This window comes from Phocoena sinus, chromosome 1 (assembly GCF_008692025.1).
Source record: "Phocoena sinus isolate mPhoSin1 chromosome 1, mPhoSin1.pri, whole genome shotgun sequence".
Taxonomy (NCBI): Eukaryota; Metazoa; Chordata; class Mammalia; order Artiodactyla; family Phocoenidae; genus Phocoena; species Phocoena sinus.
This window is the reverse complement of record NC_045763.1, coordinates 150,379,577-150,395,817: the sequence shown is the minus strand read 5'-3', so window position 1 is coordinate 150,395,817 and position 16,241 is coordinate 150,379,577. Positions and strand designations below refer to the sequence as shown.

Sequence of the window (16,241 nt, the reverse complement as noted above, 5' to 3'; positions counted from 1 at the left end):
AATGTACTATTTGTGGTATAAAATGGATATAATTAAACCATACCTGTTTGATCTTTAAAAGACTGAGTCGAAAATTAATGACGACTGCTTAGCATAGACCATGTATCATTTATTTGGATGTATGTACTAAGTCAAAATACAGACTGTGAAGGTGCTATCTGATGACCTTTTTCCTAATGCGTGTGTGTAAAGATATCTCCCTGGAGTGTCCATCACTTCCCACAATCGCCAACGGGTATCACACAGGGGAGAGCGTTGATTCCTTTGCCCCAGGATTGTCTGTGACCTACAGCTGTGAACCTGGTTACTTGCTTCTTGGAGAAAAGACCATTCGCTGTTTGTCTTCGGGAGACTGGAGTGCTGTCGCTCCCACATGTAAAGGTACCCTAAATTTACAATCAATGTTAAGAATTTGGGCTACTATGTTACTTGCCACACTTTGCTCATCTTTGGCTTGTTTTCTTAGAGGCAGAGTGTGAGCTTCCAGGACCATTGCTCAATGGGCAGTTAAAGAGGCCCGCAAGTCTTCGGGTTGGTGCAACTGTGAACTTTTTCTGTAGTGAAGGGTGAGTGTCTAGAGGGCCTATGAGATTTAATTCATTTGACTTATGTGTGCATGGTGTGTACTGTGAAACCTGCAGAAGGTTTCTCTGTGACGGTCGATGGGCAGCTTAAGGTTGTGAGAGATAATGCCAATAAAAGGAGTTGGTGCCCACAAATTAAGTGAATTTGGATTTTAAATAGAGGGTTCTGTTCTGCCTAATAGTTCTGAATGACCTCCCTTTGTCTCCAGGTATCGATTACAAGGCCAACCTTCTAGCCAGTGTGTAATTGTTGGACAGCGTACTTTTTGGACCAAATTTCCAGTATGTGAAGGTAGGTTAAGTGACTGTGGTTTGCAACTAGTTCCTTGGCCAGAGGTTCAACAGGACACCACATTCTCAGCTTAACTGAAAGTTTTCATCCATTTCTTACTATATAGGATCTTATAGAGCAAAGATCTCCCCCAGAGATCTTTAGATCTTTAAGGGATATGTTCTTCACTGAAACATCCTTGAATTACCTCTTTGTCCTTTGCTTACTCAAGTAAAACAGGGTTTCTAAGCTTTTCTTTCTCTGAAAACTATGTACAATTGCCAGCCAGGCTATGCACATAAAGGAGATTATATACTTGGTAAAAGAAATCAAAGGATCAGCAAAGTAGATATATTCAGGAATAAAGTTTTAAATCATACTTTCTGAATTATATTGCTATAGCCGCTTTGACAGATTCATTACAGATTCCAATATTACTGTCCGTAAACCCAGGATGTGAGAGTGGCATGTAGCAACACCCGAGACATTCTTTGTTTGTAGTACAGTTGGAATCTTGTCATCTCTCTCTGTAATTTCCTAGAAATTCTTTGCCCACCACCTCCTCCTATTCTCAATGGAACACATACGGGCAGCTCTTCAGTGAATGTTCGGTATGGAAGCACAGTCACTTACACCTGTGACCAGGGCCCAGAGCAAGGAGTGAACTTCATTCTCACTGGGGAGAGAACTATCCGTTGTACCACTGATAGTCAGAAGACTGGGACCTGGAGCGGCCCTGCCCCACGCTGTGAACTTTCTGTTTCTGAGGTTCGGTGTCCACCTCCCCAGATCCTAAGAGGCCAAATATCATCCGGGCAGAAAGATCAATATTCCTATAATGACACTGTGGTATTTGCCTGCGTATTTGGCTTCACCATGAAGGGCAGCAAGGGAATCCGATGTAATGCCCAAGGCACATGGGAACCATCGGTACCAGTCTGTGAAAAGGGTGGGTATTCCAATGCTCGGAACAGGTGCCACTGATTCATCCTTCTGAAGCATTAGAGAAGGGTTTATGGACTCCAGCAGGGCCTTTTCCAACTTCCAGTCCCCTCAATTTTACAAAATATTGTGAAGATAAATTATAAAGAAGGCTTTTTAAACACTGTCTCCCATTCATTTTGTAGGATTATCCTTGGGGGGAAAAATCATTAGGGACCACTAAGTTGCCTATTTCTTTAAAGGGGAAACAACTGGGAAAAAATGTTTGTCTTAACAGTGATTTCTTAAAAGAAAAGTGATTTTGACTTCAGCAAAATAACCCTACAGATAGGTCAGAATCTCCCATTAGAAATGTACAAGATGATTCCTTGTACAACAGAGGAATTGGAGCACCCAGTGGGAACGGAAAAAAAAAAATCTGCAGCTGCCTAAATGCAGAAAAAAAATTGACAACCACTGGTCTAAAATTACCCAAAATTGGGCTGCAAGATTACTTCTGTACTGTACAACTGCCACCAGAGTGGAATTGTAGCATAAATGTCACTTTCTTTGGCTCAGTTTCTTTCTATCATTGTTTACATAAGAAAAATTCTCTGTCTTTCTTTTAGATTGTCAAGCTCCTCCTAAAATCCTCCATGGGCAAAAGGAAGATAGACACATGATTCGCTTTGACCCTGGAACATCCATAAAATATAGCTGCGACCCTGGCTATGTGCTGGTGGGAGAAGAATCCATACATTGTACCTCTGAGGGAGTGTGGATACCCACTGCCCCCACATGCAAAGGTTCCAGGATTTGAATGTCGATGTCTTTTGGTTTTGAGATTGCCTTGAGTTGATTTCTCATCCTCCTCTCTTTTCTTAGTGACAGAATGTGAACCTATAGGAAAGCAAGTCTTTAAAAAACCCAAGAACCAACTTATTAGACTAGATGTCAACTCTTCTTGTGATGAAGGGTGAGTGAGGACTGTCTCAGTCTGAACTAAGTCTGGCTTATCAGTTACACTGCAAGCTCTGTGTAGGAGTTTATCTCAAAGACCCCCCTGTCACGTGTTCATGGAAGTGTTGATCACTATGTTTCCATTAATGGAAACCATGCTGTGCAATGGGTGGGTCATGCTGCTGCTGGCTACGTTTTTGTTCCTATTGATTCCTGTGCTGAAAGTAATGTGTCTGCTATTGAGCCAATAGCTCTTGCTTAGGTTAGTGGTCACCAGATGGCAAAATGTCATGACTCTTTGTCCCTAGGTACCGGCTAAGCGAGAGTGTTTATCAGCAGTGCCAAGGCAGAATTCCTTGGTTTATGGAGATTCGTCTCTGTAAAGGTGAGTAGAAAAATAACAAAGGATCTTGAATAATGTAAGATCTACAAATATGAATAACAGAGGGTCTAGAATCCTGTCAGATTTCTGTTTTAGGCATGTTATGGAATTAAGAATATTAGATCCCATTCTATTCACTGTGTCAACAGTTATAGTTGCACAGTTTTGTTTTCTTTTACTTCAAAGCCTAGCAATCACTTAATTTAAATGCATTTAGTTACTGATTCTCTTTTGTGATATGGGAGAATAAGAGTAGTGAGGTCAATGAGTATATGAACCACCACCCTTAATTTTGGGTACACTGTAGTTTAGTGGAGAGAAAGGGAACTGGTGTGGGAGCTGAAGTCAGGTTCTATTTCTGCTGCTTATTGACCGGGGGCAATTTATGTAACTTCTCTGAACTCTAGCCTCTTATCTGTAACATTAGCATCAGACTGCAGACCTCAAAGTTATTATAATTAAATGGTACTATACCTCCTTTGCAGATGAGACAATTGCCTGTCAAAAAGTAGATGTTCAATCAACAATAAATATTCTTGGCTAGTCTATCATATCACCGCAGCAAAAAAATGTACCATCTCAAAAAAGTTTAATTCTATCCCCCTGTGCCTTTTATTGACCTGCTGGTTATTAAAAAAAGAATTCTTTTCTTAATTAATAATTTGCTATCAGACTTTACTGTCTCACAATATGATATTGATCTACATCTTCACTTTTAACACATTACAAAAATCTTTCCTATGAAATCTTTTAAACTGAATTTGAGCTTTGATAGAATGCATATCATCACATCTCACCCATATCCTTCAAGAAACCAGATAACAAAAGATTCATACCAACCTCATTTCTCTTCTTTGGTGTTTAATACTGGAACCGAATTGTACAGTAACTTTTCATCTCTCCAGATATCACCTGCCCACCACCCCCTGTTATCTACAATGGAGTACACACAGGGAGTTCCTCAGATGTCCTATATGGTACCACAGTCACTTACACATGTAACCCCGGGCCAGAGAGAGGAGTGAAGTTCAACCTCATTGGGGAGAGCACCATCCGTTGTACAAGCAACGATCAAGAGACGGGCATCTGGAGTGGCCCCGCTCCTCTCTGTAAACTTTCCCTCCCTGCTGTTCAGTGCTCACATGTCCACGTTGCAAATGGATACAAGATATCTAGCAAGGAAGCCCCATATTTCTACAATGACAGTGTGATATTCAAGTGTAATAATGGATTTACTTTGAAGGGCAGCAGTCAGGTTCGTTGCAAAGCCAATAACACCTGGGATCCTGACATACCAGTTTGTGAAAAAGGTAAAAACTCAGTGGAGAGGAAAATGAGGTATTTACTTGTTTATTCTTGTTTGTTATCTCCCACCCAAAGCTAGAGTTATGGGAAAAAGCAAGAGGGCATAGATTACTGTCCCATTTCTTCCATGCTGTAACAAAACAGTCTATGTGTGTTGTATATATTCTTTGTGCAAATGCTCCCTTTGATCTGGGATACAGTCAGGGTAGATAATTGAGAGGATCTTTTTTAAGGTTCCAGGTTCCTTCAAAAGAGTAGAAAGCATTCAGTAATGAATAAGAGCTTGATGATCTTTGGCTTAAAAGTTTCAGACTGTCTACTGTCAAACATTGTATACTTAGTGTTCTTGAGCTTTTGTTGGTATTTATGTGGGAAGTTTTTTCTTTAGGCTGTCAGCCACCTTCTGGGCTCCACCATGGTCGGCATACAGGTGGAAATAGGGTCCTCTTTGTCTCTGGGATGACTGTAGACTACACCTGTGATCCTGGCTACTTGCTTGTGGGAAACAGATCCGTTCACTGTATGCCTTCAGGAAATTGGAGTCCTTCTGCCCCTCGGTGTGAAGGTACTTTCAGTTCCTGAGTTGTCTTTCTCTTTTATATCAGGCATGTATAAGTAATTCCAACTTTACTCCTCTAGAAGCACCATGCCAACCTTTGAAAGAAGGTCTTCAAGATGTTCCAGTTGGTTCACCTGTGGTACCAGTTAATATGTCCTGCCAACATGGGTAAGTATGAGTCATTCTCAGAAAGGGTGTCCACCTTGCTTTGTGCATTAATTCTAGCCTCAGTTTGTCTTGGTGACTCCCTCTAGAGGTTCCTCGTTGTCACACTAACAGAGATTGTGAGGTTCCAAAGGTCTAAGTAGCATCTCTGACTTTTCAGTCCTTTCTTGACACGGAAATGGCTTTGCTGGGAGTAACTCTAAGTCTAAAGTAGTTTGCTTACTTGAAGGGCCAGGAGTTTTGACTCCTTTCTGCCAAATTTCTTATTTAGAAGTGCTTCTGTATTAGTGGTTTGAGGAGGCTAGGTTTCAGAGATGTGATTTTTAGGAAGAAAAAACGTATTATAATCTCTCTCTAGGTACAAGTTGACTGGACATGCTTATCGGAAATGTCAAGATGATAAGAATAGGGTTTGGTTCCAAAAGATTCTACTTTGTAAAGGTAAGTTAAAAAAAAAAGTTGTCAGTGGGTTGTAGGGGGTTAAAGAGAACAGGTCACTACAGAACTAATCTATACCTTAACAGTCGATGTGTTCTAGCTCAGTGTACATAAGAAACATGTTTTAGTGTTTGGATGGTACTAGCATTGGGAAACAAAATTGTCAAGTAGGAAATGAGTACAGGTGACCCTCTGTATCTGCAGGTTTCTTATCCATGGAGTCAGTAGACTGCAGATCAAAAATATTTTTTTAAAAACCCTGAAAGCTTCCAAAAGCTAAACTTGAATTTGCTATGTGCTGGCTACTATTTACCTAGCACTTACATTTTATTTACAACTATTTACACAGCGTTTACATTGTATTAGGTATTATAAGTCATCTAGAGATGATTTAAAGTATATGGGAGGTTGTGCGTAGGTTATATGCAAACACTATGCTATTTTATATAAGGGGCTTGAGCATCTCAGAATTTGGTATTGATGGGGGATTCTGGAACCAATCCCCTGTGGATACCGAGGAATGACTGTATTTGCCATATACCTGCTAATTGCTCAAAATTTTTAAAATAACAAATATAGACTATTTCTCTATTTCATGAGAACATAGCTGTATTTATTCCTTTCTTAATACTTTACTGTATTTTCTGAACTTTTTTTGGAATGAGTATGTGTTATTCATGTAGTCAAAAATTTAATAAAGCTTTTTAAAAGAAAACATAATCTAGCATCTAAAATTTAAATAACTTAATATCTACGTGCACTACATGCAGTTGCATAGTTTTATTATTTAGTTTTATAGTATCTGATTGAAGACTGTCCACCATGGTGTACTAGCTGAAGTAGAATTTCCTAATCTCTTCTGCAGTTATCCACTGTCAACCTCCACCAGTGATTAACAATGGGAGGCACAGGGGTGTAATGACAGAACACTTTCTGTATGGAAATGAAGTCTCTTATGAATGTGACCAAGGATTCTATCTTCTGGGAGAGAAAAGTATACGGTGCATAAGTGATTCTAAAGGACGTGGATCTTGGCGTGGACCTCCCCCACAGTGCATAAAATCTCCTCCTGTGACTCACTGCCCTAATCCAGAAGTCACACATGGATATAAGCTGAATAAAACTCGTTCTTCATATTCCCACAATGACATAGTACATGTCGCCTGTGATCCCGGCTTCATCATGAATGGGAGTCACTTGATTAGGTGTCATACTGACAACAAATGGGTGCCAGCTGTACCAACTTGTATCAAAAAGGGTAAGATTTTTTCAGGACTAAAATATGGGATGTTGCACAGAATAAAGAAAAAGGGTTTTGAACCTGCACTTGCCATGCCGCCTAAAGAAAAGCAAGTAAAAGCCAAGGCAGTCATATTATTTTACAAAATACCTGCCTTGCCTTATCTTCTCAGCCTATTCTTTTTTTCCCTTTTCTTTCTAAGCTTGTTGGAAAAAGGTACATGAAAGGATAATGGTTAACTTTGAAACTGATGGAGTCTCCCAAGTTTATTATTTTTATTACTTTAGAATGGGGAAAATGCACATACCATTTTGGGCAAATGTTTGGCAGTAATATTGCTTGATAATTTGATATTTAAGGCTGTGATACCAGCCAGAAAGGGATCTTTGAGTATTCTGGAGAATGGAGCTGGCCTTAAAACTCACTGAATTGTCTTGTAATTTTAGTTATTATCGGTAGTTTTATTCCTATCAGTGGCTATCTACAACAGAGGCTGCCAACTGGCGACCAAGAACTGAGTTCAAAACTGTTTTCTTTGGCTAGCACAGTATTATTTTAAATGAAACCTATCTCCACCACCCAAGGCAAACAGTGAACCTGTGATACAGTGAGGGCCCCCTCTGCTTTCCTGCAAGGTACCATTATCTTGAATTGGGCAGTGGCTGCCATTTTTAGAAGGACAGGTGCTCTGTGACTTACCATATCTGGTGACTTCACTTCCTGGCTCCTGTAGATATTTGAGGGTGTGACACTTGACCTTTTTACCATTTAAAGAGAAAAGAAAAGATTACTATTCTCTGATAGATTACAATTGTGGGCTGTAACCACTGATGTTTCATTATCTTACATTTGGCATTTGTCTTCAGATCATATATGATATAGGTAGGAAATGCAAATCTCTGTCCTGTACTGTTTGGTTTGGGCTAAATGAATATTTTTGGATACTGACTAGTTGGCTTGTTGCCTGCCTTCTTTCTGTATCGCTATCACCCATTTGCTGGCTATGCGTTCCTCTGTACTAAATTAAAGATCTTTTTAAATTGGTGTCTAAGCTTTCTTAGGATGTCAACATCCGTTTAAGATCCCCCACGGAAATCATACCGGTGGAGACATAGCTCGATTTTCTCCCGGAATGTCAATCCTGTATAGCTGCAACCAAGGCTACCTGCTTGTAGGAGAGGCAGTCCTTCTTTGCACACATGAGGGAACCTGGAACGGACCTGTCCCTTATTGCAAAGGTGTGTTGTTTATTTGTTTTCTTATTTTTTAAATAAAATTTGTCCCAAATAGATATATTCAGTTAGGTACTTTCAACTTAAAATAGCCAAATAAATGCATTAATTGGATCATTTAATTAAATGCATTTAATTGGATTAATTTAATTGGATTAATAGATGAAGTCATCTAAATACTGCAAAATAAGAAAAATGGCTGAGGCTCTATCTGAGCTATCACTTATGTAGTCATTTAAATATGGAAAGTTGAAGTCTTTATGTAAATCAAACAACTAAAGTACAGATTGAATTTACACTGTGGTTACAGTTATGATAAGTGTGCATTTGGCAAAATACTCATAAAAAGTAAAGTTATCTTTTGAGTATGTTTCCTCTAAGTGGTGATAGGATTATGGGTATATTTTTATAAAAGTTTCAGAATGTCATTTTCATTATCATAAGCAGTGCATATGAAATATGAGTAATGACTTAATACTGAATATTAGTTGAGACTTCTTACCATATGCCAGATACTGTGCACAGCACTTTGCATGCATTATCTCATTTAATCCTCCTGAGAACCATATCAATGATTGGTGCCATTACCTCTGTATTATAGATGAGGTCCCAGTAGAATGGAGAGGTTTGTAACTTACACAAAGTCCCACAGCTAGAAAACCCTAGAGTCAGGTTCAAATCCAAAATCTCACACTATTGGCCCCTACACTGAAAAGATGAAAGAAGAAATGAGGAAGCATTTACATGTAAGAAGAATTGGAGAATAAGATTCAAAGTTGATGAAACAAAAATTCAGAAGTCTTAATGTTACCCATTCAGCCCTCATCATTTCTCTAAGAATCCATAAAATTTACTCAACATTATTGGTTTAGAAACTAAAGCACAAAGAAGGAAAGTAATCTAGTATGATTACCTGGACGTTCCTGAGGTAGATGGCTGACACTAAAAGGCTATGCCTAGGACATCATTTTGTGTTATGTTAGTGAAGTTTTACTAACTGAGAATAAACTAAATTGGTTCCATAAACCTTTCCATTAAGGGCAGTATCTACGTTCTTGGTAAAATGTCAAAATATGACTCAGCTTCAACTAGATTTCTTTAATTTCAGAGGTGAACTGTAGCTTCCCAGATCATATAAATGGAATCCAGAGTAGGCTGGAGCCTGGAAAAATGTATCAGTATGGAGCTGTCATCACTTTAGAATGTGAAGATGGATATACCCTAGAAGGCAGTCCCCAGAGCCAGTGTCAGGAAGATCACCGATGGAACCCTCCCCTGGCTGTTTGCAAATCCCCAAGTAAGTGCAAAGGGCTTCACTGCAGCTCCTACTTGTTTCAATGGAAGAAGAGAGTGAGCAGTTTCCCTCAATGTTAGGGACTCCTGGGTTTTAAATTGACATAGGTCTGTGACCAGTGGTATAGTAACAGACGAATTTGAAGTCGGTGGTCTATTGTAGTAAAAGTGAGACTTTCAAGTAAAGAAAGAAAATAAAGAGAAAAGAGCACTAACTTAAAAGGTGCAAAACTAACAACCTTATAGAGTTGTCATTTGGTATACTCAGGGGGATTGGTTCCAGGACCCCCTTGGATACCAAAATCTGCAGATGCTCAAGTCCCTTTTATAAAATGGCATAGTACTTGCATATAACCTGTGCATATCCTCCCATATACTTTAAATCATTTCTAGATTACTTATTATACCTAAAACAATGTAAATGGTTGCTGGGCTCACAGGGTGAGTTTTGCTGTTTGGAATTTTCTGAAATGTTTTGCTTTTTTGAATATTTTTGACCTGTGGTTGGTTGAATCCACAGATATAGACTGTATTTTGAAAGGAGTTGCTGCTGAGACTTCTGTTATTGCTGAATCTTGATTTATAAGTGCTTAGCAATATGACAGGGGCCTCCAAAAATATGTTAACCAACCTGGTGTAACAGTTAATGTTCACATTCTGACCTGAGAAATCCCTGATTATAAAGCTGATTTTATTGGTTTTTTTCATGGATGAACTACCCCAACTTAATTAAGGTGGAAAAAAAAATGTAAAGGCCAAGGGAGTTGTTACATAAGAAATGAAGAAAAAGTGGGTAGGGACTTGCTGGTGGCACAGTGGTTAAGAATCCGCCTGCCAATGCAGGGAACACAGGTTCGAGCCCTGGTCCGGGAAGATCCCACACACCACGGAGCAACTATGCCCGTGTGCCACAACTACTGAGGCTGTGTTATGGAGCCCGCGAGCCACAACTACTGAAGCCCGCGTGTGCCACAGCTACTGAAGCCCATGCACCTAGAGCCCATGCTCTGCAACAAGAGAAGCCACTGCAATGAGAAGCCCGCACACCACAACAAAGAGTAGTCCCCTCTTGCCGCAGCTAGCGAAAACCTGCACGCAGCAACGAAGACCCAATGCAGCCATAAATAAATAAATAAATAAATTTATTAAAAAAAAAAAAAAGAAGAAAGAGTGGGTATAATTCAGGGTTCCAATACCTCTTTTTAAGTAGACTTAGAGAGGAGGGGGCTGAGATTAATTTCTGGGACATTACCATGGGACTTTGAGATATGTGGAACCATGCAACTAGACTAATATTTTCATGATTTTGTATTCTCCTTAGGCTCACTTGTTCCTCTTATTTGTGGTAAGTTTTCTTAAATACTTGAAGAAAACTTCTAATGGTGATTTATAAAAATGTATGTAAAATGTGAGGCCCTATATCCTGACTGCTAATTTTTTTTTCACTTTAACTCATAAGAAGTTATCTTTTTTTTTAGTGTTTTAAGGATCTTTTAATGTGCACTTCACATCACAAACTGTCACTTTTCGATAGCATGGAATAAATGACTTGAACAGCTATTCCCAGTTTTTAAATTGAAAGTTAAAGCTTACCAAAAATTTAGTTTAACTCTTGGTCTTTTGCATGATTTTGTTACTACCAACATAGGCTGGCTTATTCTGCAGTAACAAAATGTATTTCACAACTGAGAGTTAAATGTTGCTATGCAAAGTCATGGGATCTTGGTGTCCTGAGCTCCTAATTTCACCCCAGTGACAAGAATATTACTGATAAAACTGAAAAGAACAGAAAAGCTCAACAGGAACTTGACTGGAGCCCTGTGGTCAAATGCTTGGTCCTTTAGATTTAATATGGACTGGATTGAATCCAAAACTTTAGGCCCACATATGATGATCTAGGAATTCAGTATTTATATGGCTGAAGAAGAACAAGTAGAAAAGTCACGTAACATTTTCCCCACCACTAGGAATAGGCCCTACAGTCACTTCAAAACAAGGTAGGTCACATTTTTCTAGCATTTGATACTCTGATTTGTTTTCTAGGTTTTTCGGCAGGGGTAGTCACTCTTTTCTGCTTGGGTGCTATCACCTTACGCATGATATTAAAACACAGAGAACGGTAAGTTCAACGCATGCTTGATCAAAACGCACAAAAGATTTTGACTTCTTGCCTGAAACTAAACACAGAAGGACAAGTTAAATGAAATAAATACTGCAATGGGATAACTGCAATAAGGTATCTTGTGTTAAATAGAAGGCCCTTTCTGTAAGAACTTAAAAGATAACAAACTAATTTTATTTGAATGATGTTTATTCAGATCAGATTATGTTTATTTATACATAATAAAAAATCTGGAAAACAGAAAAAAATCCCAGTCATAACACCTGCAGGTATTTGGTACGTTCCTATACAGGTATGATCATTTTTCTTATATTATTCCTCTTTTTCCTTTTAAAACTGAAATTTTGGCCTTAGAGTCTCCTTCCTTAATTTTTTTTTCATTTAGCCTCAGGTACAGATTTTTTTTAAATTAAATCATGTTTTCTTCTTACCTACTTAATTGCATATTTTTCTATTATATGTATCTATATTGTGGAAATTTTAGGTTGCTTCCACATTTATTCTGATAATAAATAAGATATGAGAAACACCTTTAAAGAAACTTTTTCCACATCTCCTTATTTCCTTAGCCTAGATTCCTAGAATTGCTAGGGATAAGTGTATGAACATTTAGATGCTTAGTAAATATAGCCAAATGCCTTTCTAGAAGGTTAGTTCTAACTTGATCATATGTCAAATAATTAACATATCTGGATGTATTGTGTTTCTGGATTCTTTTGTTGTTGTTGTTGTATTGACCTGTCTATTCTATCACAAACTACTTTGTGTTTAAATAGTACAGCTTTCTACTGTTATAATATCTGATAAAGCAAGAACCCCGTCACTATAATTTTTTAAGCTTTTCCTGTCTCTTCTGTTTGTTTTTACAGGAGTATTAGATGATTTGTCATTTTCTAAAAACAGATATGTTGTGATTTCATTTAAGTTTATAGAGTAATCGTTGAAAACTGGCACATTTTCTGTAATGCTTTCCCATTCAGAAATTTACTAGGCCTTTCTATTTGTTCAAGTAATCTTTTCTCTCACTTGGTTGTTTTCATGACTCCTTAAATATACTACTAGGTTTCTATATTTTGCTATGTTTTATTAACCAGAAATTAGACATACTTTTACATTTTAACTTATTCTTTTTAGAAAACATTTGTATCCATAAAGTAATGTTGCCATAGTGGGTCATGTGATATTTGGTGAGGACACAATCAAATGGACAGTGCTTGGGAATTTTAATCAGAAAAGTTTCCATAGTGGAGGAGATATTTCAGATGCATCTCAAGAGAGTGTAAACAAGGGGAGAAAGGTATTCCAGGTAGAAGGAGCAGTTTGAGCAAAGACCCAGAGGCTTGTCATTCCATCATATATTATGAGAACTACATAAGCAGTTGACATGACTAGGAAAATAGTATGTGTGATGGTGATTGAAGGTGAAGGTGGCATAGGTTTATGTGGAGGAGTGGCATAAAAGACCCCTCTGACCACATAAACCTTGTGGAAATTACAGAATATTCTGATAGGTGCAAAGGATACATCTTTAGCAAATGATATCATCAGGTATCAGCCTGGAAATGTTCCATGTGCTCAGGTTCTTAAGTCTCCATACATGCTAGTGTTAGGGCGGATAATTATGTAAAGTCTTACCAAATCTCAGGTAACTTCCAGTGGGGGATGACCAAGTCATGTCACCCTAAACATGTCACCCACAAACTCCAGCAAAATTACTTTAACATGCCAAGTCACTAGGATCTATCTAAATGATCTGATTACACTGTTCACAGTTCTATAATGCCTAGGGCAGGCATCAGACATGAAGGGGTTACATTGAAACTATGTAATAGTGGCATCTTTGAACCTGAATAGTTTGCTCTAAGCCTGGGAGGGTCTGAGTACTGTTGGTCTTGCAAGGGTTTACATTTGAGATGTACTTTTGGCAGTAGTGTTTATCAGAGTATGTATCACATAACCCTGGTTTTGTGAATGATTTCAGGAGAAACAGTGCTCTCTGATCAAAAAAGATTGGGAAATACTTCATACTACATTTTTCTCATGGTGATTCACAATGACCAGGAGAATATTTAAAGTCCTACAATAAAGACGCTTGTTTAATTTTTTAAAAACTAATCTCTCAAACTAGTTGGACTGCAGAACTTTTTTTTTTTCTCATATAATGAATGCTTTTAACATCCCATTGAACTAATGTTTAATTTAACAGTCTTGGGGAAATCTGGAAAGATGGTCAAGAGCTAGATCATCAAAAGCCTTGCATGTGATGACAAGGAATTGGTGTTTATCCTGTAGAATCTTAAGCAAAGAAATAATACGTTCAGATTTGCATTTTCAAAGGAAGGGGCGGTACTGGGCTGTCAACCAAAGCAGCAGTGTGGGGCTCAAGAGGATGGAATAGATGTAAGAAATACTTTCACTATGAAGAAGATAGGCTTTCCAGGATTTAGTGAATTGAAGAATGTGGGGACAAGGGGACACAAAGAATGAGTCAAGCAGATGTCACTGGGTGGACCCAATGGTTCATCAAAAGAAGAGAGGGACATGTTTGTGGGGAAAGATGATGAGTTCAGTTCTGACCTACTACTTCCAGGCACCCATGACGTAGGACTCAAGAGAGAGGACTGGACTCAGGTAGATGACATTTAAATCACAATTGAAGCCTTGGTACTGAACAGAACATAGATGATTAAAATAGGGATGAGAACAGATCTCAGGACAATAATGCTTAAGAGACAGGAGGGGAAGGAACAGTCAGAAGTAAGATGAAAGGGGAAAATAGTTTCACAGAATTCAAGATAGAAAAAGGTCTCAAGAAAACAAAACTAGGCATGTCATTTGCATGGCTTTCCTCACAGGAAGTTAGAAGATAATTTTAGCCAAGGGTAATTTAAATAGAAATTTAAGTAGAAAATGTGGTCTCTATCTCCTTCCTTCCTGCTACTAAGTTTGCTATCAGAGCATTGCAAAGTTCAGGAATGCCTACAAGCTCAAATAATTCATAATGTTCCAGTTTGATTATTAAGGTTATTAACATGTTTTTATCAAATACTATATGTAAGTGCCTCAGTTGATATGAACCAAACATATATGTTAAACTAAATTCTTAAGCATCACTCACTTGTTTTATTTCCATTTTCTAACTGACTTCAATTTAGTTTCTGATACTTGATGTAGACATTTGAGTTGCCTTCAATACTTTTTGTAAGTAAGATGAGTAATGAATCATTTGAAAATTGATGTCTAGTAACAAAATTAAATATTTTTAAAAGTCATCCTAACACGTGAAGAAGAGACTATGTTATTATTTTTCTTGTCTTCTAAGATATTTTAATAAAACCTAAATCTCACATTAACCTAAAAGTTACCATTTTGTAATAATTTTAATGTATATTCCCCTTAAATATGTAAGTTGACCTCTTAAATATGATAGTGAGTGACAGGCTGTAAGTACCCTCAACAGTAATCTTTCTTACCCAATAATTTTGTATTACTTTATCTCAGAGTTCTACATGATGGTACAATCACATTTTATTGTCCTTTGCTAATTTTGGCAAAGAGTTTTAGAAGCACAGCAAAGTACATGTGCTTTCAAAGAATAAAAGTAAAACTGTCTTCAAAATAATTTAAAGCTTTTAGTGCTGCATGACTATGTAAGGATTTTGAATTAAACATCAAATCTAAAAAATTTATTTTTAAGTTACATTGGAAGATTGGTTCCCCAAAGGTAAATTTATGATCATATTATAAAATGAAAGCTTATGACTTTTTTTCAGTCTGGGAGTCATAGTTATTAGTCATTAAGAGTCCTGCCTAATATCAACTTCTGTCTTGGATACTTAGCAGCTTAGCAAGTTATTTTCATGGGTCTTTCCAAAAAATGGGGGTTACCTCACAGGATATTTAAGACAATAAAATGAAATCATCCGTGAAAAGTACTTACCTGGTGTTGGGAATTATGGAAAGGAAACAACTTTTACACCTTTATAGTAATCATAGCCAATGAGTAAATAATTTCTTTTTTCTTTTTTCTTCCACTTAGCAATTACTATACAAATGCAAGCCGTAAAGAAGACGTTCATTTAGAAACACTGGAAGTATATTCTGTTGATCCATACAACCTAGCAAACTAATCAAAAGACAAACTGGTATCTTATTAATTCATATGTCAAATTTTCCTTCAATTTAAATGTATCACTAAGCATAGTACTAAATATATATGGTTCTGTTGCACGTCTTTACTAATCATGCACAAAAATTGTTAACTTATCTATTTCACATTGCCAACTGTGTCCCTGTTTTTGTTAAAATTTATTAATCTATTCAACAAATATTTAAATAAATAGAAAAATAATTAAGAATAAGATAAATAAGAACATGATAAGTATTGTGGAGAAAAAGAAAGCAGGAAAGGGGATAGATAGGGCAGGGTAGTTGGAAGAGAAGTCCTCACTAAGAAAATGACATTTGAGCAAAGACTAATGTGAAGTAAGGAACTAGCCTTGTAAAGGAAAGAGCATTCCAGGAAGAAAGAACAGTAAGTGCAAAGATCATAATAAGGTGGTGTGTTCCTGCTGCAGTGTGGCCTTGCGTGGACTGACCAAGGGAGAGAGCGGCAGAGACGAAACCAGAGAGGTACAGGAGGAGGGTGAGGATGGTCGACCCTACAGAGTATGCTAGGTCATTGTAATGAGCTTAGTGTTTATTCTGAGATGGGAACCACTGGAGGGTTTTAAGCAGAGAAGCAAATGATCACTTTAACTGCTGTGTTA

At 37.7% G+C, this 16,241-nt stretch overlaps 1 protein-coding gene across 4 annotated transcripts in view; it reads left to right on the top strand.

Annotated features, from left to right (window-relative positions):
- The window catches only part of CR2 (complement C3d receptor 2), a 34,161-nt gene that overhangs the window by 15,037 nt on the left and 2,883 nt on the right, over nucleotides 1–16,241 (top strand). For 2 of the 4 annotated variants that reach the window (XM_032645858.1, XM_032645845.1), the window contains 17 exons: nucleotides 193–381; nucleotides 467–566; nucleotides 794–876; nucleotides 1,397–1,804; nucleotides 2,406–2,582; nucleotides 2,662–2,752; nucleotides 3,045–3,121; nucleotides 4,024–4,428; nucleotides 4,812–4,988; nucleotides 5,063–5,150; nucleotides 5,506–5,588; nucleotides 6,451–6,843; nucleotides 7,878–8,063; nucleotides 9,166–9,354; nucleotides 10,672–10,695; nucleotides 11,394–11,469; nucleotides 15,512–15,617. In XM_032645858.1, the coding sequence (XP_032501749.1) occupies nucleotides 193–381; nucleotides 467–566; nucleotides 794–876; nucleotides 1,397–1,804; nucleotides 2,406–2,582; nucleotides 2,662–2,752; nucleotides 3,045–3,121; nucleotides 4,024–4,428; nucleotides 4,812–4,988; nucleotides 5,063–5,150; nucleotides 5,506–5,588; nucleotides 6,451–6,843; nucleotides 7,878–8,063; nucleotides 9,166–9,354; nucleotides 10,672–10,695; nucleotides 11,394–11,469; nucleotides 15,512–15,602 (2,837 nt within the window). In that variant the 3' untranslated portion in view covers nucleotides 15,603–15,617. The remainder of the gene's footprint in view (nucleotides 1–192; nucleotides 382–466; nucleotides 567–793; nucleotides 877–1,396; nucleotides 1,805–2,405; nucleotides 2,583–2,661; nucleotides 2,753–3,044; nucleotides 3,122–4,023; nucleotides 4,429–4,811; nucleotides 4,989–5,062; nucleotides 5,151–5,505; nucleotides 5,589–6,450; nucleotides 6,844–7,877; nucleotides 8,064–9,165; nucleotides 9,355–10,671; nucleotides 10,696–11,393; nucleotides 11,470–15,511; nucleotides 15,618–16,241) is intronic. The other 2 variants (XM_032645865.1, XM_032645852.1) reach the window with 1 other exon arrangement.